The 22090-nt window shown below is 47.3% G+C and overlaps 10 protein-coding genes across 10 annotated transcripts; 5 read left to right on the top strand and 5 right to left on the bottom strand.

Annotated features, from left to right (window-relative positions):
* Window positions 1-102: 102 nt before the first annotated feature.
* On the bottom strand, window positions 103-957 carry ARB_00431 (uncharacterized protein; the record flags this gene model as incomplete). The annotated part of the gene is made up of 1 exon (XM_003013200.1): window positions 103-957. One exon carries the CDS (start codon window positions 955-957, stop codon window positions 103-105), a length of 855 nt encoding a protein of 284 aa, XP_003013246.1.
* Window positions 958-2089: 1132 nt separating this feature from the next.
* On the top strand, window positions 2090-3752 carry ARB_00430 (uncharacterized protein; the record flags this gene model as incomplete). The annotated part of the gene is made up of 3 exons (XM_003013199.1): window positions 2090-2285; window positions 2357-2875; window positions 2980-3752. 3 exons carry the CDS (start codon window positions 2090-2092, stop codon window positions 3750-3752), a joined length of 1488 nt encoding a protein of 495 aa, XP_003013245.1.
* A 101-nt stretch (window positions 3753-3853) lies between these two features.
* ARB_00429 (uncharacterized protein) lies at window positions 3854-6190 on the bottom strand (the record flags this gene model as incomplete). The annotated part of the gene is made up of 1 exon (XM_003013198.1): window positions 3854-6190. One exon carries the CDS (start codon window positions 6188-6190, stop codon window positions 3854-3856), a length of 2337 nt encoding a protein of 778 aa, XP_003013244.1.
* A 936-nt stretch (window positions 6191-7126) lies between these two features.
* ARB_00428 (uncharacterized protein) lies at window positions 7127-8820 on the bottom strand (the record flags this gene model as incomplete). Its single annotated transcript, XM_003013197.1, has 5 exons — window positions 7127-7315; window positions 7377-7556; window positions 7613-8170; window positions 8223-8473; window positions 8604-8820. 5 exons carry the CDS (start codon window positions 8818-8820, stop codon window positions 7127-7129), a joined length of 1395 nt encoding a protein of 464 aa, XP_003013243.1.
* A 278-nt stretch (window positions 8821-9098) lies between these two features.
* On the bottom strand, window positions 9099-10333 carry ARB_00427 (uncharacterized protein; the record flags this gene model as incomplete). Its single annotated transcript, XM_003013196.1, has 2 exons — window positions 9099-9726; window positions 9783-10333. The coding sequence occupies 2 exons, from the start codon at window positions 10331-10333 to the stop codon at window positions 9099-9101; spliced, it is 1179 nt and encodes a 392-aa protein (XP_003013242.1).
* Window positions 10334-10683: 350 nt separating this feature from the next.
* On the top strand, window positions 10684-11443 carry ARB_00426 (uncharacterized protein; the record flags this gene model as incomplete). Its single annotated transcript, XM_003013195.1, has 2 exons — window positions 10684-10750; window positions 10812-11443. The coding sequence occupies 2 exons, from the start codon at window positions 10684-10686 to the stop codon at window positions 11441-11443; spliced, it is 699 nt and encodes a 232-aa protein (XP_003013241.1).
* Window positions 11444-11799: 356 nt separating this feature from the next.
* On the top strand, window positions 11800-12651 carry ARB_00425 (uncharacterized protein; the record flags this gene model as incomplete). Its single annotated transcript, XM_003013194.1, has 1 exon — window positions 11800-12651. The coding sequence occupies one exon, from the start codon at window positions 11800-11802 to the stop codon at window positions 12649-12651; it is 852 nt and encodes a 283-aa protein (XP_003013240.1).
* A 306-nt stretch (window positions 12652-12957) lies between these two features.
* Window positions 12958-13699, top strand: ARB_00424 (uncharacterized protein; the record flags this gene model as incomplete). The annotated part of the gene is made up of 2 exons (XM_003013193.1): window positions 12958-13086; window positions 13142-13699. The coding sequence occupies 2 exons, from the start codon at window positions 12958-12960 to the stop codon at window positions 13697-13699; spliced, it is 687 nt and encodes a 228-aa protein (XP_003013239.1).
* Window positions 13700-13883: 184 nt separating this feature from the next.
* Window positions 13884-14531, bottom strand: ARB_00423 (DNA repair protein (Rad1), putative; the record flags this gene model as incomplete). The annotated part of the gene is made up of 1 exon (XM_003013192.1): window positions 13884-14531. The coding sequence occupies one exon, from the start codon at window positions 14529-14531 to the stop codon at window positions 13884-13886; it is 648 nt and encodes a 215-aa protein (XP_003013238.1).
* Window positions 14532-16725: 2194 nt separating this feature from the next.
* ARB_00422 (endosomal peripheral membrane protein (Mon2), putative) lies at window positions 16726-21871 on the top strand (the record flags this gene model as incomplete). The annotated part of the gene is made up of 4 exons (XM_003013191.1): window positions 16726-16783; window positions 16911-17117; window positions 17184-17272; window positions 17339-21871. 4 exons carry the CDS (start codon window positions 16726-16728, stop codon window positions 21869-21871), a joined length of 4887 nt encoding a protein of 1628 aa, XP_003013237.1.
* Between the last annotated feature and the right edge of the window lie 219 nt (window positions 21872-22090).

Raw genomic sequence — 22090 nt, 5'->3', positions numbered from 1 at the left:
GCAGTCAAGGGTGACATCTAAAGGTACGACACCAGTAACTAGTTAACTACTTAGTTAGCAAGAGGGCAAACAACAAGTATTCTAACTTAGCTTAAGCAAGAATCATGAAGCTAGCCCCATGTCGGCCCAAACATTCTCTGCAATTTCCAGGAGCTCTGCCTGGGAGAAAATAAAGTCGCCCTCCCCATGGCCGGGGTCGGGGTCTCGAAGTAGCATATCCTTGAACGGGAGGGCTATATCCGTCCCCTCCAGCCGAGCGGGATTCCCATGTTGGCCTCTGAAAATGTTCAAGGTGCTAACGGCCCTGGCCTCCGGCCGAGGATGCTGCCTGCTCGGCGCAGCACCGCGCTCCCACAAAGTGACATAGACATTGCCAGATTCCCTTTTGATGTCAATTGTAATCACTTTCAGCACGGTCCTATTAGACCGGTACAGCCACCACCACGCGTTGTCCTTGACTTTGTCCTCTGGCTCTGAAAATGCGACTTCAAGGACAACACTTGGCCATTTTATATTGGTTTCCGAATACCGTTGGCGCGGCCCCCACGAGGCGTCTGGCTCTTTTTTCCTCTCTTGGGTTTCCATGGTGGTGCTTCCTCTTGATGACAGCAAGCGCCATACTCCCATTTCCTGGGCCTTTAAGGTAAGTAAGGCGCTAAAACGGGTGCCGGCCTCTTCGTGGGGAGCAGTGGGCGTAGTAATGGCTAGCTTTCGACACGAAGTGTTGTAATCAAGTCTTCTAAAACCTGCACGGTCAAGCTCAACGAAGTCCGACTCTGATACGTGTGTGAAAATGGTGTAGGGGTTGTCCTTGTGTCCGGCTAGAAAGCGATCATACTCTCGACCACAAATTTTTCTCGCGTCGTCTACCCCAGGGTATCTATATTCACTTATATCCAAGGAAATAGCAGTCAGAGCCACATCGCCCGTGTCTCCCTGCTCTCCTCCATGATTCATTGTCCATGCTGTTTTGAGATGTTGTGCTGCGTTATAGTGACGATGCTCCTGCTCGTCTGCAGTGGGCTGGCACTGTAGCTAACTAGTTAGCCAGGAAAATTCTGCAACGGACAGAGATTTTTCGTTCTCTCAAAGATGGTAACAACGACAGGACAAGCGAGGAAGAAGAACCGGATTGAGGAAGTGTTAACTAGTACTTTTTAGCCTGTAAATTTTTAATTGGTTTAATAAGGGCGAGCACTGGTTCGTTGTATGGGACGTGCTTCAATGCTTCATCAAGAATTATATCATTGAAGGGGAGTGGATCTTATTCTTCGTCCTGATTGATGTTATTATACTCCGTAGTTGTTGTTGCATCTCGTCGCGAGGATAAGAAATGACATGAATTAGTAAGCTCTTGTCTATTTAAGTTTAACGGTGTCACGTTATGCACACCTAAACTGTCCAATCAGAAGCTCTTAAAGTAGAGAGAAATTGCCCAATCCCAAGCCTTCCACCAACTTCCGAAGACCACTTTATAGAGATTTACTTCATATCTCCCAAGCCATTACTGCCGCTATGAATGACTTCCTCTTCCTCTGTATCTATTATTTATTGTGCTCGTAAATACAGACGGCATGGCTCGGGGTGCTCGCTAAAAGGGGCAGCCGATGACATCATCTGGCATTAAGCTTAATAACGGCAAAGCTTAATTAGTTAGTCAAGCTACGAGTGGCAACCTGCTTTTACCTTTTGTATATATATCGCGGAAGCCATCCATGGATAAGTGAACCGCAGAGCCCACTTTCGAGCGTTCTACTCAGGCACACCCTCCAAGGGCCTTTATTGATGTACCTCCTTATTGTGCCTGTAGATGGACCGTAAAGAGGATACGCCAGGTCCGGAGGCACCAGGGACATGCCCAAGCTTGTCCCGCTTGCTGGCTCCGCCAACCCGTCCTCCCAACTCTCGCAGACCCAGCATCCGGATACGCCATTCCTCAGCATCTTTGACCGGAGAGCCCATAACGCGGACTACAAGTCTAAATCCGGAGCCCGTGAAGCGTTCCGACGACGATGTGGTTGCCTCGAGAAGGAGAAGCAGTTCGGAGCCCCAACGTCCCAATTTCGGCAACGATGGGGCTGCTGAATACATGCCTATGACAACGGTGGCGGAGGAAGGGCCAAGCAAATACGCGCAGATTGAAGCTGGGCGTGGAAGATGGAGGTCTGCTAGCGCCTCGGCGATGTCGTCGTTACGTCTCGCAAAAGCAGGCCAGGAAGGCATGGGAAACGTGAATGATGGTAGAGAGTATGATTCAAGGGTTGTCAATTTACTTGATGTTGTTGGTAGGTCTTCATTTACCCTGAATTTAAACTATTTCAAGCAAGTTAATATCTCCGGCTATAAGATCCTGAAGTCTCAACTCTCACAACTCTCACCAATGTGCAGAATTCGCTCTTTGTACCAGACTTAGGACGGTTTGTAAACCGCCAGCCGACCTACAATCTGACACGACCTCGGAGTGACTCTGTGGAATCAATAATATCGGCTGTATCTGAAGAAGAGGAGGAAACCTCTACTTCGGATACAGAGGAGCCACCTAGAGCTAAGCGGACTGAAACAATAACGTCCAACCTCAGTGTATCACGTTTTGCTGTCCTGCCGGAGGGCACCACTCTAGACGGCTGGGATCCGTCAGACAAGTGGGAAATCAATGACCATGTCAGGCATATGTTACACTCTCGGAGGTCCAAATTTAAGCGCGGGATGAAAGGGTTTTGGCAGTATGTTCAGAAACGTGAGTATATCCTCCTAACACTTGATTATTGTAAGATGGAGCTAATATCTATACTTTGGTTAGCTCTTGGGTTCCTTGTTACTTTATATGCAACCTTAATTACCCTATTTGGTCTTGCATGGGTGTTATTCTTGATCGGTAGGTATTGTCTTATGCCTTAATTAGCTATTGACCCTTAACTAATTAGATAAAAGGCTGGATATATGTTGGTGACCGCCAGTTATACGCTATCAACGTTATAGACAATGTCCTTGTTGCACTTTTTGCCATCGTTGGCGACGGTCTAGCTCCATTCAGAGCCATTGATACCTACCATATGATTTACATTGCCTACTACCATCGACTAACCTGGAGACTTCGCCGGAAACAAGATCTACCAAAGCTCAAAAATCCAAACGATCTTCCGGAAGCACCATTAGAAGATGTCATTAGATCAGCTGCTAAAGAAAATGAGGTTGATATTGAAATGGCAGCTAGAGACGTTATGACTAACAATAAGGAGGCTGAATACTCAGTTTTGACCCCTGAGCAACAGAAGAAACTAACTCACCATTCAAACAAATTCTCCAAATCCCATACATTTTATAAGCCTCATGAGACAACAACTCATCATGCCTTTCCTGTCCGGCTACTGATTGCCGTCGTTATATTATTGGATTTCCACTCAATTTTTCAAATAACCCTAGGTGCATGCACTTGGGGTATTGACTACCGAGTCCGCCCCACCGCCTTAACGACAACCATCCTTTGTTTATCTATATCCTGCAACATAGCATCTGGAATTGTCATTATGGTCGGTGATCGAATGACGAGAAAGAAAGAGGTGATTGAGAAGATGTTGAGACAGCAGCTCACTCAGGAGGCAATCAAGAAAGTTGAGAAGAAGAAAAAGAAGAAAGAGAAGAAGAAGCTGGAGGAAAAGGCTGCTGCTAACTGTATACACGAAGAAGATGAAAGGGAGGATAAGATCGAAACCTCTGTTGATATTGAGAAGCATAAACCGCTGGCGGGATGATACGTTTTTGTACATGATGTTATTGGTTTCTTGTTTGGAAAGAATTCTAGTATATACATTTAATGAGTCCGAGCTGCGATTATGATGAGCGACACTGCTAATTATAATCTAAGGTTTCTCTTCAAGTAACCTCTCATCCCCTTTAGCTCTTCTTCAAGTCTATTGTCAATCCAGCTCTCCCTGGCAACAACCTTTGTTTCTTCCTCCCTGCTTTCATTCCCACTTTTTCTCTTTCGATTGAGTGACATCCTTCCCAGGGGCGCTCGCTCAGAGCGAAGAATCTCTGCCCTTTCAAAATCAATAACTAGCACATTCTCACCCTCTTCACTCCAGAACAAATTTCTCGGCTCTACATCATGGTGAAGAACACCTAGAGCATGAATGGCTCGCAATGATTCTGAAGCTGCGGATATGATTTTGTCCTTTGCAACACTGCATTTTAAGATCTCCGTGCCTGCATGGGCGAGAAGTAAAAAGTGCGGTATGTCTGCAATTCCATCATAAAACATGGGCCGCTTGGATACATCGATTGTGCCGAGGCATACAGGGACATGCACACCTTGAACCGGCCGTAGCTGGTTGTAAAGGGCTTGTTCGTTTCTGAGGTACTTGCCAAACTCTGGCGGGAAGCCTTTTCCTATAAGAGTGTAACCGTACTTAAAGAGGATGACTTCAAAGAGTGCACCACGAGCACCATGCCTATGAAGTGATTCACAACCCAGAGGCTGAGTCCAAGGGCTTACTATTTTTTGTAGTATCTGCGCGAGGAGGAGAGAGATGAACATGGAATGGTCGATTTGATGGACTTCTGTACCGTGCTCTTTGACATTGGGACAGGCCTTATCCAGCAGACCGCCGTTCAAGAGACCAAGCAAGCACTTCTGCGTGCAATATCGCCGGGTACCATCCCTACAAACAGGGCCGGTGTAGGATGAATCTGAGGTTGGTGGCTGAGGCGGAGGTATTAGCACCATGACATTCGCTGACCGGCGAGGTCTTCGACTAGGTGAATCATGGTCAGATTCGTCATCTTCGTCGTCTTCCCCGCTGCTATTTTGTTGCGAAGAGGTTGGTTTGCAGGTCGACCGCGAGGAGCGCGATCGGGTACGGACAGGGGTATTCCTAATAACCATCTGGGTACTTTTTGATGGCTTGTAAGGGGTTGGAGGCTGTTCATCTTGCTTTTCATCTTCTTCAGAGGTTGGCAAATATAAATCGCCTTCTGTGATTACCCACACCTTCAATTGACTCATGGCCCAGTCTTTCCAATTCTGATCATGTGGGGTGGTGCGTATCGCTCGAAGCGTAAACGCAAGCACCTGTCCAACAGCCGTCTTCCGTAGCCTGTTGGTATCATTATCTTCACCTTCTTGGTTCATATCTGCCTCAGGAACTGAAAGACGATAATAAACAGTTCCAGGCTCGTCAGTTTTGAAGTGAAGGAAAATTAAGGCTTCACCCGTGCTTATATATCCGTATTCAACGCCAGCCTTAATCATGTAAGAGAAGGCCTGGGTGATGACTGCGGCCACCAAACGACGGTGCCTAATGTTCTCTGTATCATCATGACGACGCTCGACTACCTCATCAAGATCCATTTTTCGTAGTCCTTTTTTAATAGCCTCGAGTGGGAGCTTATGGGGTGGCTTTAGTTCCCCAACCAATGCAGGCTTTTTGGCCTTCTCGCCTGCATTGTAAATGCAAAATTCATCCGCTAGAGGTCTATGAGAAGGCTCGACATTGGTAGGTGTTGCAGCCCCATCGGTTCCTTTCCGGAGCTTTGGCGGACGTCCTCTAACTCCTTCAACCTCCTCGCTGTCGGCAAGACTATTTGCGTGGTTTTCAAAGGTAACCTGTCCTTGAAGTCCAAATACATGCCTGAGTCTCTCACTTTCAAAGAAGGCCTCTATGATCGACCCTACAGGCTCTGTGATGGCATCCCGCTGGAAATAGCGAAGGTCGAGTTCTGAGGATATATTTTTCTTTGTTTTCTTTCCTATAGTCATCATTCCATGCAATGAATCAAATTCAAGTTGTGCAATAAATCCTTTATTTTCTTCATTCAGCAAATGGTCCCATATTTCCGCCTGTTCATCGTCAAATGAACGCCATTTACGGATGCGATGGGGACGGAATTTGCCTCTAGCATTGTCGGCACTTCCTTTGGTGGAACTTTTCAACGTTCTAGGGACAAGCCCGCTGAAAAGATAAGTATGGCAGGCATCAAGGTATTCAAAGAGTGTCAAGGGGCGTAACTGTTCTTCGAATGTCTGCTGAAGCTGCTCTGCTTCTTGTCGAGCCCTCTCTGCATCTTGTCGAGCCCTCTCTGCTTCCTGTTGAGATCTCTCTGCTTCCTGTTGAGCCCTCTCCGCTTTTTGTCGGCGTCGCTCTTCGTTCCTCAACTGCTCACGCAGCCTCTGAATCTCGTCATCTGCCATTAGACACGGTATTTGGGGGTGTACCGTTTGCAATAGATAGTGAAGGAATTGCTAAGGCAGATGTTGGCATAAAAGAGGCGTATGTCTGCTCTCTTATAGACGGAGCATGTCAGAGCGAGAGCCTCCAGGCTGCTGCCTGGCGGTCAGGTGATTGGACCTTACCCAGTCCCTTGATACCTGGGTACCTAGTCAACTATCAATATAGAGCCAAAAGAGTGAGCCCACGCTGTGGCTGGTAAGTGGAAGTTATCTTTTGACATTGACTCGGGTATCACTGGTAGGATTTTGGGGATGGTCCGAGATAACTACAACGACTTAACTAGTTAGTCGGTTAATGTCTTGACTGCCGAGGTAACACTCTAATATATACATGAAGGGTGAGAAATAAGGCGTAGGGAGAAGAGTGAATAAATAATGATAATTGAATGGTGAGATGTTGACAGAATGGGCTATCGATGGTAGTTAGGAGGATTAGCCCGTCGGCCGGCGCCTCTGGATGCGGAATGGGTGGCGACGGCGCTTAACTAGCTACCTAGTTATGTAACCAGTTAAAACTTAAGGCGATGGCCAAACGCCGGCTCCGATATCTCGTCAAGCGATACTACTCGTTACAAATATTATTTAAATAAATATTAATTTTATTAAATTGAATACATGTCGTATTTAACCAAAGACTCTGCCATCTTATTAAAAAAAAAATTCAGATAACTATGGAAACTAAAGACCCTCCCGAATAACCAGCCATATCTCGCCGTGTCAAAGTGAAAGGGACCTAACTCTAGACATGAGGGCATCTCTAACTACAGAAGGGGGGAAAATGAGTCCAGCAAGCAAGTAGAAAGACAATCTAATATGTGTACCATAATGATCCAACACCAGAAAACCCAAACCAACCCAACACCAACTGAGAAATTGTAGATCTGAAAAGGAATTCACTTAGTTCTGCGCATCAGTCACTGTAAAAGTGAACCTAGACTCAAATCCTTCAGCTTGCTCGACTTGAACCTTCTGGCCCTCGGGAATCATGTCATGCTGAAGATCCCAGCCAGCGCGTCGACAGAGCTCGGAAACAACGACATCGCAGTCTCCCAGCATGTCGACATCAAATTCGATGTGAGAGACAGGCTAGACAACATCCGTTAGAATACTGAATCCACTATAAAGTCTGCTGGGTAAAAATACTAACAGTTCGCGAGATGTGAACTTGAGGAACATCACATGGTATGATTCCGGGAACTTCTGCAACAGGGGCGACTTTAAGAGATGTGCCGATAACGATGACGAGGTCCGTGAGCTCTCTATCATGTTCTAGCAGGCGTTTCTTGAATATATCTGGGAGCTCTTCGCCAAAGAACGTGATGTCAGGCTGGAATGCATTAGTTTTCGGTTATACCGGTTTAAGGATGGGTGAAGTAAACTTACCTTCATTACTCCAGCCGTAGGAAGCGTATACCCATCGTTATCGGAATCATCGTCAAAGGCGGACTGAGACCGAGACCGGGACTGCCTCATATTGCCGTTCGAATTACGTTTGCGCTTCAGGCCTCGAGGCTTGGCCTGCAATCTTTCTTCACAACGCGCACATTTAGGGATTTCGCCCCGTCGGATAGTTTCGAAGAGCTGCTCGCCCGGAACTTGATGTTTGCAATCCATACATGAGGCCGTGGCGAAGGAGCCATGACATTGTATCATCTTTTCCGGCAGTATGCCAGCAGCACCTTCAATATTGTCAATATTTTGTGTGAAGTTGGTCAGAAGCTTGCCTTTATCCTGTAGTAGGCGGATGAAGGCATGTGTAGGAGAGTATCTCTTCTCTGTGGGTAATATATCCTTGGCTATAGAGTAGAAGATACTTGGATCTTCACGGAAGACTTCAATATCAAAAACCTCCTGGGGGTCACTCAAGCCGAGATGCTCCAGCTTCGAGTAGAGTCCGGTATCTTTTGATCGGAAATCGGGTATCCCGAGACTTGTAGATATCTACAAACGTCAGTTTTTGATGCTATACGGCTTCTGGACAGAGATAGCTCACCCCTGCGCCCGTAATGACAATGATATTCTTAGCTTTCTGCATCAGCTGAACAACATCATCAATTGTATTGTAATCTGGCAGCTTGAGGCGTTTTGAGCTTTCTCTAGACATGCCCAGGGACAGGAGCGGGTGATATGCCTTGTCCGGGGCGCCTTCAAGGAAGGACGGAGGCATAATTCCAAAAGCCGTACACAGCGTTTTCGCGCTGACTGTGCCCCGGCCCAGTGTCTCTGCAATAAAAGCAGCCTGTCCTATAGAACGGAGCCGTTTGCGATACGCCATTGCTTCCTCAAAGGTGCATGCTCCGGGCACGACTATGGTGCCAGTTAGTAAGGAGTTAACTAGACCCGGCGAGATATAAATGATGAAAGCGAGACTCACCACCGCCGCGCAGGTGCTCATCGCTGATAAACTGCAGCGCGTCCTCATAGAGCGAAGCAGTCTCCCATTCCTCGCTGGAGTCTTCCTCCTCGCTCTCCTCTGGTGGATACGGCGCGTCCTCTGCGGCCACACGCTCGCTGCCGCCAGCGTCATCCGCTCCTGCAACGAGAGCGCCCTCAACCCCTTCGTCACCGGCCGGCGTCGCCATGACGTCCATAATCGGCTGGAATGACACGAGCCACAGCTCAATGGCGTTGCGGACTGTTCAACCTTGCTGAGAAATACGGTGCTTCCCGCTGGTTGACCAGAGTCGGAGGTTTGGGATTATCCGCGCTTCTTACTAAGGGCGTAAGCGCCAGCAGACTCAGTGGCTGCGTATCTATATTTATAGCCATTGCTTGCTTTGTTTACCTATTTCTTTTATTTACGGACGTCTTCATACGTTGAATGGAGCATGCAGGGGTAGAAGAACCAAGCGTATTTTCTTTTTTTCCCTTAGGAGTCTGCCATGTCATGATCATTACCTGAATCCGAGTCAGTATCATCCTCCCATACGTCATCATCGCCGACTTCATCGTCTCCAGAGATGCCCAGTTCATTCTGGATCTCCTGGACAAGCTCAATTGCATGTTCTTTGAGCTTCTCATCCTCATAGCCGACAACTTCACATAGCTTCAAGGCCTGCCTGAGCCATTTCCGGCTGGTCAGGAGAGTAGAAGCTAGTTGCTCCTTTGTCTCTGCATCCACCTCTCCCTGACTCTGTTTCTGGTCCTTTTTGCTTATCAAATAAAGACACCATCCGCCGAGATACCATGTCTCAATGCTCTGGTCGTCTTCAAACACCATTCTTTCAAGAACTTGAAGCGCCTCATTTTCCATTTCAACCTCCATTAGTAGGCGAGATAAGCTTATTCTGGATGGGAAATCTGGTATAAGTGTGCTTTCCGGCGGCTCGTCTTTCCATATATCTAAACTTCTTGATAGCGCTGCTTTGGCATCGTCGAACCGGAGCTGGGATATCCGTATCGATGCTAAAGTCTGTAAACACTCTGAGGAATCTGGGGCCACTAACAGTGCCTCTGTTATGAGAGCTTCGCATCTACTCTCTGCGTCTTCTTCCCATCTGTTATCCAGTTAGTTGCGTGCGTTTATCCGCTGTCAGGAGTTGAATATACTCACGATAGATCCGTCATATATATCTCCACCACTCCACAGAGCGCATGTGCAAGCCTTTTCTTGAACCCTTCCCTTATCTCCTGAGCAACTTCATCATTTTTCCCCTCAAGAGACTGTAGATTTCTCTTCAATGCGCCTACACCTCTCTCAAACCACCGCACACTGTCCTTGCCGCCTTCTGCGCTCAATTGGGCCAGCCATAAGAATTTCTCTGCGCCTCCATCGATTGTCTCGTCTATCTCACCCTCTGGATCCAGCTCAACGGCTCGTAGAAAGCTTTCTCGTGCAGAATCTATTTCACCCAGCTCGACGTATATCTCTCCTATCAGGTTTAATCCAACTAGGTATTTCGGTGAGTCGGAAGGTATGTTTTTAAGAGCTCGTTCGACAAGTGGCAGTGCCTTGCCTGGTTGGCCGGTCTGTATCAACACTGCTGCCTCTTCGAACAGGGTTTCAGGGTTCTCCATTGGTCTCGTTGACATCCCTTTTGTGCCGTGGAGGACCGACTCGCGGGTTTTCTTGGACTGTTTCTTCGAGGGCTTGGTTTTGGCCATTGGCTTTATTGTAGTCTCTGATGTCGCTATAGGTATTAAATAGGGTAGTTGAAATGGTCCATTAGGTGTGTCAATGGTATGAATTAGATTTTTTTTGGAATTAATTTGTCAACTCAGCGTCGAGATATGATGCTTCTGTGGAATTTTGAGAAGTTAAAGATAAAAAAGTAAAATAGAAATAAAAATCAGCCGCATGTTTGCCTTGTTTGCATTTCGATAACAAACCCGATAACGAAAGACGACGAAGTAGAAGAAATTCAACATTTTTGACGGGACAATCAAGGCTTGATATAATCAAAGCTAATTAGACTGTCTATCGTTCAGGCTTGTGCCTGTCCTTATGGTGCAAGATGGGCCGTGAAGAGCAGGCGGAAGAGAAGGAGACGCTGCAGTCTATCTTTCCCGATGAGCTGACGGGTAAACCAAGAAAACTCCTGCTCGAACGACACGGAAGAGTTGACGGCTAACAGACGGTTAGAAATCTCCGATAACTCATATCGCATCTCTATACGCCTTGATGTCACGTCCCAAGATGGCGAGGAGGTTGAGCCTCCGACACTTATCCTACAAGTCACATATCCAGAGGACTATCCCGACGTAGCCCCTCGACTGGAGCTATCCACCCCTCCCAATGCGCCCAAATACCCCCATCTCGACATCCAGGAAGACCGAGCCAGGCTGCTGGAGTCACTTCAGTCGACAATAGAAGAGAACCTGGGGATTGCCATGGTATTCTCGCTAGTCGACTCTCTAAAAGAGGGAGCCGAGCTGCTCATCTCAGAGCGCCAGGCCGCCATACAGGCCCTGAAGGACATGGAAGCGGCCAAGGCAGAAGAGGAAGAGAACCGGAAGTTCCAGGGTACTCGGGTGACTCGTGAGACCTTCCTTGAGTGGCGGGAGAAGTTCATGGCCGAGATGAAGGAGGCTGAGGAGAGGAGACAGGAGGAAAAAGAGGCGGAAGAGAAAAAGAAAAAGGGCGCTAACAAAGAGCCAAAGAAGTTGACCGGCAGGCAACTTTGGGAGAGAGGAATGGCTGGAAAGGGAGACTATGAAGACGACATGGATGACTCGATACCTGAGAAGCTCGGGAAGGTTGAATTAACGGCTTAAGTCACTCTGCTCTCAAGCGGCATACTTGCACCTGCCAACCTATAGGATCCCTTTGGCGGACATAGAATACTATAGACGGCGCTTTGTGTGGGCTCAAAATGTATGACAAACCACCGCTAGCCACAGGGATCCCCTGTGAAGCAGGCATTCTATAACAATTAGCCAACTACGCATTCCATTGGCCTCTTCTCGGATCAAATTGAACATGGGAACAGTAAAGATTGACCAAATCCTCTCGGCTATTTAAAGTGCCTTTTTTTACTCCGCTCCCAACACGAGCATTTTACGTCTTAAACAAATTCTACATATTCTACATAGGCAGATACACAGCTAGACATAGACGATAGATAGACACCATGGTCAAGTTCTATCCGTCCATCGAGCCCGATCACCGGGAATGGATGCTCAACCAGCCCGTCTTCTTCGTTGCCTCTGCCCCCAGCTTCGGGAAACACATCAACATCTCGCCCAAGGGCCTGCCGTCGACCTCTCTCGCCATCCTCTCGCCCAACCAGGCGGCCTATGTCGATGCTACGGGCTCAGGCAACGAGACTCTAAGCCATGTGCGTGAGAATGGCCGCATCACAGTCATGTTCTGCTCCTTTGAATCGTCACCGCGCATCCTTCGGCTCTTCTGCACCGGCAAAGTGATCGAGTTCGATGACCCAGCCTTCAAGGGCTGGGTCAGCAAGATGGGCGTCTCAGACAGATATATTCCTAGCGCCAGGGCCGTTATTGCGCTGGACATATTCCAAGTATGCTCTACAGTCTATGTTTATGTTTTATTTTATATTTATTCTACGATTAGTGAGTCACTCCGTCCTAACGTTCTCCAGGTGCAAACGTCATGCGGCTATGGAGTCCCTCTCCTGGCCCTCCGGACAGACGCAGAGACAGGCGCCGTGAAGCCGTATCTCCAGGACCGGGACACCCTTGTGGACTGGGCTGAGAAGCAGGCTGAGAAGAAACAGCTGTCCAAGTACATGAACGCGTGGAACGCGGAGTCCCTCGATGGGCTGCCAGGCCTGCGCGCCGCCATGATTGCTCGGGGCCAGTCTGACGCCGCCGTCAGCCTGTCCATTGCACTCTGCAAGTACCGTCGGCCACTGGAGATCGTCTCTGCCGTCCTGATGGCTGTCCTCGCCCTCTGGCTGGCCGGGTGTTTGAAGCAGCCGGCCTTTTTCGGTCGTACAGGTGTCATATTATAAATTAACATGCATGAGTTAAGCAACATTTTTGATTCAGCTCTGGCCCACGCCCTGGGGTCTAATTCGCCTGTAATGTCTATACGAAGGCCATACGAAGATCGGTGGGATTAATTAGTCCGACTGGCCGTTGTTGATGTGTAATCCTCAGCTCCTTCGTGCGGGGCGGTTGGAAGCTGTAAATATTTATAGTTATATAAATACCCGTCCGTTGAGGGACAACAGTTAGGCAACCATTCAATCAACCATACCATCAGCTATCCATCTAATACCACACAAGTAGTCAAGTACCAGATAATTCTCGTTAAGATGCCTCAGTTCACCCTCTATGCCAATCCAATTGCTACGGCGCCAGACCGGATCCTGCTCGCCCTCGCAGACGCTGGCTTCACTGACTTTGAATATGTCAACGTCGACATGTCCGCCAAAGAGCACAAGGTCTGTGTATATAGTCAATGCAGCATCCAGTGCATTACTCACTGACCTCAATCAGACTGCTGAATACCTTGCCCGCAACCCCTTTGGCAAGGTCCCAACTCTCGTAACCAGTGACGGTGTCACGATGTACGAATCCCGCGCCATTGCCCGCTTCCTTTGCACAAAGCTCAACCTTCCTCTTCTCCCTAACCCTGCTACCGCTACCGCCGCCTCACTCGCCCTCTTCGAACAGGAGCTTTCTTGCGAAATCTCTTACTTCGAAACCCCCGTCTCCGGCATCATCTGGGAAACCTTTATTAAGCGTGTGATCGGCATGGAGACCGACAACGCTGCGGCTGCTGAGCACAAGAAGAAGCTGGAAGAATACTTCGATATCGTGGAGGCTAAGTTCAAGACTTCTGGTAAGAAGTTCATGGCTGGTGAGGAGTATTCGCTTGTAGATGTCTATTATCTTCCCTTCTTGGCTCGTCTGTTTGACCGTGGTTTTGGAGATGTGGTTACCTCTCGACCTCAGATCAAGGCTTGGTGGGACCGTTGCATGGAGAGACCAAAGACCAAGGCCTGGATCGATCAGTCACCAAAGTTGGACGCCATCCTGGCCTCCAGAAAGTAAGCAGCGGATGATAGTTTGAAAAAGGCCGTGGTGATATCTCAAATGCATCTTCAATGAATTAACAGCGTTCGCATTTGTTGTTAATAAACCTTTGTATCTTCCTCTATAGCAGATGTAAGGAGCTGATATTCTCTTGGTGCCGTCGTTGCCTCAGAATGTCATGATTAGACAGCTAGTGCCAACATCAAGGTCGCCTCGTAGATTCTGAAGAGCCGGTCTTTGTCTCGTCAGCCTGGCCCATTTTCTCCCTTTGACGGGCCTCTTTCTCGGCCAATCGTCTCTCGGCCACGACAACATTCCACATCTTCCTTGCCAGTTCGAGGTCCCTTTCGTCTCCATTCTTAATCGTCTCCACCACGCGGTTGATATTCTGCTGGATGGCTTTATCCCAAGAATCAGTCTCCGTTCTCGAAGTGATTTGATCCCACAAATCTTCATCCTTTGCAAATAGCGAATCGACACCCAGCTCTTGCCTGCGCAAAATATTCTTCCATCGAGCATCCTGTCGGATCTGTATAGCAACGCTTAGATTCTTTGGTTGGGGTTTCTTGATTCGGAGGAATGGAATTCCACGCGCACAGGCGAACCGGGGTACACGACGGATACCGGAAACAGTTGGGTAAGGACGTGCCAGCACCGATTCTAGAACTCGTTTGGCGCTGAACCGACGTTTGTTCTGCTTCTTCCTTGCATCTTCAAGCTCTTTTTCCTCGCGTTCACAGGCCAATCGGGCGCATTTCTGCTTATACCTCTCTAGGAAAGGTTCAGTTCCAGCTATGAGGGAATCAACTCGTTCTATGCTTGTGGCATCTCCCTTTTCGCATGACTTCATCAAATTCAAAGCCTTGAGCGGTAACAAATGGTAAGTAATGGCGTAGATAAGGATAACAGGCTAGGGAAGCTACCTCATAGCCGGCTTTCAAGGACTTCTCAATTCGACTAGGGCTCTCAATTCGTTTATCTAGATGGAATCTAGCTTGTATTAGCGCTCGGATATGCGATGCTTTCGAGCGTGTGAGCCAAGGCTTTGAGCATTGTGAGAGTAAGGCGTGGTAGAGAGAAAGACCTGCATAATGGATCAATCAACACAAGCTTCGAAAGCCAGGAACAGACTGCTTACACGCTAAACGGTGGACACCAGATTGTGTTGGGTGCAAAAATCGGGGCATCAGGACACCGCAATATTTGGTCACTAGCCACCTTTCGAGGAACGGCTGGCTGCGATGTGATGTTGCATTATTGTGAATCTTCACGTCGACTCGAGATGCAAAACTTCCGACCAAGCACGAAAGCCAAAGAAATTTATCGCGGTCACGTGGTTAGTTCTTATCTTATCGCGTATTTGCGTATTTTGTTCCCCCTCATGTCAATAACCCTAATGGATATATTCTTCTTCACGATGACAGTTGAATTGTTTACTATCACAGTTGGAGTTCCAAACTCCGCTAAATGAAACCACGCTTAAATTATATATGCAAGTATAAGATGCAGAGAGATAATGATCACCGGGGCGTGCTCTCAACCTCAAAGTAATTATCCGGTGGCGGAGAGGGGGGTTTAGAAGGTAGTCCCTTCCTGTGGCTGAGGGAGCTTCTTGTGTTGTGGTAACGCCATGTATCTAATATTCATAGGCTTTTTAGCTAAACTCCTAAGCTGTACGGTCAGATTTGTTAATTTCCTACCTTCTGATTTCAAGAAGCACAGTCTCCATGGTATTCTCGCGTTTCCACTGGGCCAGGCAGGGAAGCTTAGAAGGGTCAACCTGAAGAAATTAATCAGTTAGAAAAAAAAGTTGCGTAAAAGTGATATATCGTCATGTCCGTACCTTGCCGGTCTTTGGGTCAACACATGGCAGGTTTACTCGTGAAACAAACTGGATCGTGGGGGGCATATCTGGGTATTGATCTCCACAATGAATGTTGACGCTGTATATCCGGTTCTCGTGTACGCTCTATTCGCCTCCATGATTAGAAATGGAAGACTTGGAGGGTTGAGGAAATGGCTTGAGATGGGAAACACTGACATGCGGCGGGCCTAGGATTGTGCCGTTCCAGTTCGTCATCATCAAATCGTCACCGTCCGCTAGGCCATACGAGCACGCCTCTATTTTCAAGTTAGAGTTAGCAATAAATGTCGGATGAAGCGGCATATTGGTTATGAATTCGCATACCAGGGCCCATTCCCTTCTCTCCCTTCTCCAGCTCCTCTAGTAGGCGAAAGTTTCGAGGGACTTTAGCCGTCATGTTTGCGATGGTGACAGTAGTATTGTATGTTGTATGTGTTTACGCGCCGGTAACTTCTCTATGAGGGTGCGCAGAAGTAAATCAGGCTGGCGCACGGTAGACTCTCTGATCTTCTTCCTGGTTTGCTCTTCGAGTTTTGTTTTTATATCGTCAGGCTCGCAACTTGCATCTCGCCAAAAGTCACTCTCTGCAGAAGTCATGATTACTAAGGAAATTCACGTGACCGTGTCGACACCCGATGTAAATGCGATTGGAAGTTGTATCACGAACGAACAACATTCCATCTAGCATATTTTGGCTGACTTGCTCCAGTGTGAGACCGGTTATTTATCAAGGCGTCTTTGGTGGATATTTACAGGGGAATGGCTTGATTACACAGATAATCCTTGCATTTTTACGACTCGCAATCCTTGCTTGATGAGACGCCACGTACATTATGCCCAAATTCGATATCTGACATGACGTCCAACAATTTGCAGGCAGAGCTATCAAACCTGATCCAGGAGTCTAAAAGGAAGCACTCGGACCTCAAAAATGTCTGTTCATGCTCGTAGTTACTTCTTTCAATCATATATGAATTACGCGTGGTGCTGGTGTTGACCCTTAAAAATAGGCAGCTGAACAATCACTCGCAGAGCTTAAAGCTCTACCATCGACATCTGAATCACAGCTAGCGGCAGGTTGGTCTGCTCCTATGTGATATTATCAGTTCTTTAGACCCTATACTGAGCTTCCAAGAGACTTGGCCAGAAAGCCTCAGTTTGCCAGGCCATTTGTTCTAGCATGCCAAACTCGGCAAACCCGCCTTGCTGCTATCGGGGTAACGAATCTTCAAAGGCTGGTAACTATTGGTGCATTGCCTCACGAACGCTTAAAAGATGTACTCCAAGGGTTACATGAAACAGCAAATCTGAGTTCGTTCATACCCGCTCATGTCCTAAATTGGCCACCACTTACTTCTACAATAGGTCTTGAAATACAGCTCAAAATACTGCAAACATTACCGTCTCTGTTTCGGTTCTATGCAGATAACCTTACTGGCGCTCTTCTTGCCAGCACGCTAGAGATATGTGCTACTCTACAAAACAGCAAGACCACAGCAGTATCGAACACAGCCGCTGCCACTCTCCAGCAATTAGTCATTGCTATTTTTGAGAAGGTCTCTCAGGAAGATAGTTAGTTTTTTCCCTGTAACCGCTACACCGTGTTAATTTAAAGTAAACTAACCTCAAAAGGTGCAGGTAAAAACGGGAGTGATGTATCATATACCACTATTTCCGTTGAAGGCCAGAAGCTCGAGGTCTCTACATTTAGTTACGATGCCTTTCGGGTAACTGAAATTCCTATGTCCAATTGAAAGTGATATAGATATATATACTAACTTTCAATTGCCTAGATACTAGAAGATTTGTGCCGCCTGCTCGAGGGTGAACAACTCACATACTTGAACATCAAATCGCTCTCTAAGATTTTCATACTGGAATTGATTGAAAGCATTCTAGTCAATAACACTTCCATTTTTGCCAACCACCCAGAACATACACAAGTCCTTCGGCATAGACTATTACCTTTGGCAGTCAGATACCTGTCTGAACGTCAGTCATTTTCCTTGACTGTCCGTGTTGCGAGGATAGCACTATATATTTTGAAAGCCCACTTATCCTTGTTAACCGTTGAATGCGAGGTAATCCTCTCGCTTTTGATTCATCTAATCGACACAGAAACTTCTTTGCCCTGGAAGCGGGTGCTTTGCATGGAGATCTTTAGGTCCCTATATACCGAACCGGGTATCATCCGACTTATGTATACGCTCTTTGATAAGGAAGAAGGTCGCAAAGCTGTACTAAAGGATCATATGTCATGCCTAGTGAGGCTTTCCTCTGAAAAATCTTCACTGATCGGCCTTGGCCATCAATCCACGATACCATTAGCACCACAAACAGGCAAAGACACGATGGAAGATCAGGTCACCCTTGAGTCAGTTGGAGTGAGTGGCATAATCGGGAGCCCGTCGAATAAGTCAGAGATGTGTGGCATTAGCACTCAGTGGAGCCTCCTTCGAGTGCCATATATTGAAACGCTCGACAAAGTCGACTCTCCTTCACCTCCAGATACATATATATACAGTCTAGTACTCAACTGCATAGCAGCGTTCTCCGAAAGCATGGCGAAGTTCATCATCCCGCTGGCTGTTGCTGAATCGAAGAGCAAGCGGAAACGCAATACCTCAAGTTCAGACAAGGAGCGCAATTCCAACCAGCAGGACGCTGGTCGCAAAGAGCCGACGGGAAGATCATCCATTCCTCCAAATCCTCTTGAGTTAAACTCCCATCCTCAAATTTCTGATATTCAAGCAACTGCTGGTATCATCGAGGTCTGCTGGCCAGCGATACTGGCCACTTCGTCTACTTTCTTATACGCAGCGCTAGATGGAGAATTTTACCACTCCCTGGTCCGAGCATTCCAAAAGCTGGCTCATGTTGCCGGTCTGTTGAGGCTTGCAACTCCCCGGGATGCGTTCCTGACGACCCTTGGGAAAGCAGCAGTACCTACGGATCTCCCAGGGCCCAATCCTGATGGTAGCACTCTTAACTCGCCTGTTATCGATAATACCAACCAACGACCAAGTGTTTCAGAGGCCACTAACTCGCCTGTCGATAGCCCTATTCATATGCTCAACACCAGGAATCTACTATGCCTACGAGCACTCTTAAACTTAGGTATCGCTCTTGGGCCAACTTTGGACCGCGATGCTTGGTCCATCATTCTTGAGACTCTCCAAAATGCAGAACTAGTCATCAACGCAACAAGTTCGACCTTCGTATCAATGCCAACGGACCCGGCCCTAGAGGCCAAGAACTTGAACTCCGATACCCCAAAATCCAATCTTGGGCCTGAAATCATGGCTGTACAGGCAGTAACCAATAAACTTTGCGAAAGCACAGGCGATTATACAAACTCTGCATTCAAAACCTTTCTCATGACTTTGTTGAGCTTGCCTGAAAGCTTTATGAAGGACTCAGAAACTCCTTCTAGTCAGAAACAATCCTCGCCTCTTCTCACGCAAGGACAAAATGGGGGAAGAATTCACCAAAATAAACGCAGCTTGTCTGTGGCACTAGGGCGCAACAGGGTGCGCGAGGATGAGTTGAAGTTTGTGCTAGAGAAGACACATGCCGTTGCCAAAGCAAATATAGAACGGCTTTCTCTCTCAAAGGACGAAGGTATATGGGAGCTTCTGGTCAAGAATCTTTTGAAAACGATCCAGAACGATCAGATTAGCTCCGCACTACGCCTCAAGGCCAGCGACGTGACTAATACGGTGATCTCAAATACCATCAAACTCACAGAATCTACTGAAGAAGAGTCAAGGAATAGTGTTCAGCTTCGTGGATTACACGCTTTGAAGTCGCAATCATCCATTCCATTCCATGGGAGGCGGTCAAGCTCTTCATCCCGTGCGGTGGACCTAGAAGTCCATGAATTTGCTCTCGAAACCTTGAAGTCTATTCTGGAGGGTTCCGGTCAATCAGTCGTTGCAGGATGGAATTTGGTATTTGAGTTAATATCAAGCGTATTTGACAATGAAATACAATCTCTTACGGAGACCGATGAGAACCAAAGACCAATCCAGCCAACACCCAACAACCCGAAATTGGCAAAAATAAAGTCTCAAAAACTCCTACGAACTGCGTTCGACTCCCTGCAACTCATAGCATCGGACTTCTTATCACTACTTCCAGCTTCATGTCTACTTGAGCTTGTAGAATGTTTCTACAGCTTTGCATCTCAAAAGGAAGATTTTAATATCTCACTAACAGCCACGACGTCATTCTGGAATATATCGGACTTCCTTCGAGTTCAGATCGATCGATTCTCTTGTGAAGATGAGATTACTGTTTCGACCAGTGAAGCGCAGATTGTAGAGATTGCCCAAAGCCCATATAACTCTTCGTCAACAAGCGCGCTGTGGTTACTCTTGCTTCTGAGGATGGTTGATCTCACAGTCGATACCCGCACTGAAGTACGAAACAGTGCGATCCAAACAATGCTTCGAATATTGGATAATTCAAGTGAACAGTTATCCCCCGCTATATGGCACCTGTGCTTAAACAAGATACTTTTTGTTATGGCAGAGGCTGTCCAAGCTAAGACTGCTAAATCTATGGGATCTTCGCCGGAGAATCCCGAAGAGCTGAAGCCCTGGGTGGATACTTCAGTGTTATTGAGCAAAGGTCTATCAAATCTTATCGCTACCTATTTTACTACAATTATCAGGAGCGAGGATTTTCATAAATCTTGGACAAGGTTGCTCCTTTTCTATGAACCACTTATCAAGCTAGATTCGCTGGATCTTAAGGAGGCCATTTTCTCGAGTTTGTCCCAAATACTCTCCTGTATACAAACACCCGAAGATATTGGTATCAACTTGGTTCAACAGGCCTGGGATGTTTGGGCGAATGGTAATATAGTTTCCAAAGATGTGAAGCCGGACTATGAGCATTCGAACCAGAGTGGGCTGCTGGCTTACTTCAAAGCCTACAGGCAGCTCTACAGGCTACTTAATAATCACTTGGGTGAACAGCAGATACTCGATGCCTTACAGAATACCCAATTAGCGGTTGAACAATCGATCCATTCCAAATACTCTCCGGATATCGAGACACCCTCCGAGTTACAGACTCAGATACTAGAGTGTTTTAGGACCCTTTGTGCTGATAAACCCAACTCACAGTCGGCAATCATGGATAGCCTTTCCACTTTTTTTCAACTGCCCATGGTCAATTGGACACCACAAGCTGACCGAGCCAAACCAACCTTTGTTGCGCTATCCAAATCCTCAATGAAGCTTTTAAGCTGGTATATAGGCGAAAATGGATTGAAACCTAATGTCCTGCCGGATGGTGTGCTGAGCAACACCCTTGAACGACTGACGTCTCCAATATTTGGCAAGTACAAGTGGCTAGGCAAGGATGGCAGTCCACCGCTATGGCAGACGGCAACGACGGCTTCTCTAGACCTCATAGAAATTGCTGTTGGATACGTTGAGGCCCAATATTCGACTTGTGACCGTACTATTACAGAGCGCTTTTGGGCATCGGTAGTTGAGGTCGTAAAAGCAGTTGTCTCTTGCGGAGAATACACAAATCTAAACCTAACACCATCAACCTTGTTATCTGACGAGCAATTCGATATTGCTGCCTTTGAACGACTCCGTGGCATGATAATCCCAGCCCTTGGCTCATCATTCGTCTCTCCGAAGATCCGGAGAGACTTTGCCTTTGTTCTGTTTAATTCTTCACATGTCTATCCACCACAGCGATTGGATCTGCCCGATAACTCGGCACAAAAGGAACCTCTCCGCGATCTATATAAGGTCCGACGCGGCCGCACTCATGGCCCACAGCCAACGATGCGGAGCAAACTATCATATGTGCTAGTTGATACGCTATTTGACCTTGCGTCTGTTCGCAAACGGGCCGCAGGAGAGAGCCAAGCTTCATCGCCAAATTTTGTGACACCGTATATATACCTTGCAAAATCTGTGTCACCGTACCTTATCTTACGCTGTGCCTTGCCCTTGAAATCATATATCGCCGACCAACCACTTCTGGGGCTTATGCCACAACCCATAATTTCAAGGAAGGAATTGATGTACCTCCTAACCCGATTGGTTGATTTGAAGAGTGAGCCAACTGCCATCCCAGCAGCTGGTCCTAGCGTTCCTATAGGGGGGCCAAACGACTCCCCAGACGACGACGAGGAGGATGAGGAGGAAAGCGGTAGCTCCACAACAGCAAGGTTCAAAAAACATCTTGGGTGGATGTATCCCCTTGTTATCCGTGCAATAACAGTTGCCGGCAAAGAATCCAAAGATCGTCAAGTTCTGGATGCGCTGACAAAAGTCTTAGAGGGCATACAGGGGTAGTGACTGGCCTGCTCACTGGGAAATTAGAAGAGCGGTGTCTCCTTTTTCCAATGCCATGGTTGTTTGTTGGATAAGTACATCGTAGATAATCATTCTTTGTTTGAATCACCCTTGATCGGCATTATGATACCAATTTATGTTTGTTGTTTGGCTGAAACTGGGCAGTCGATATCACAAGTACGTAACGTGGGGGTTAGGTTGAAATCATGCTGGAACATG

The sequence above is a fragment of the Trichophyton benhamiae genome, assembly GCF_000151125.1.
Source record: "Trichophyton benhamiae CBS 112371 chromosome Unknown contig01356.0, whole genome shotgun sequence".
NCBI lineage: Eukaryota > Fungi > Ascomycota > Eurotiomycetes > Onygenales > Arthrodermataceae > Trichophyton > Trichophyton benhamiae.
This window is presented reverse-complemented; position numbering and strand designations above follow the sequence as displayed.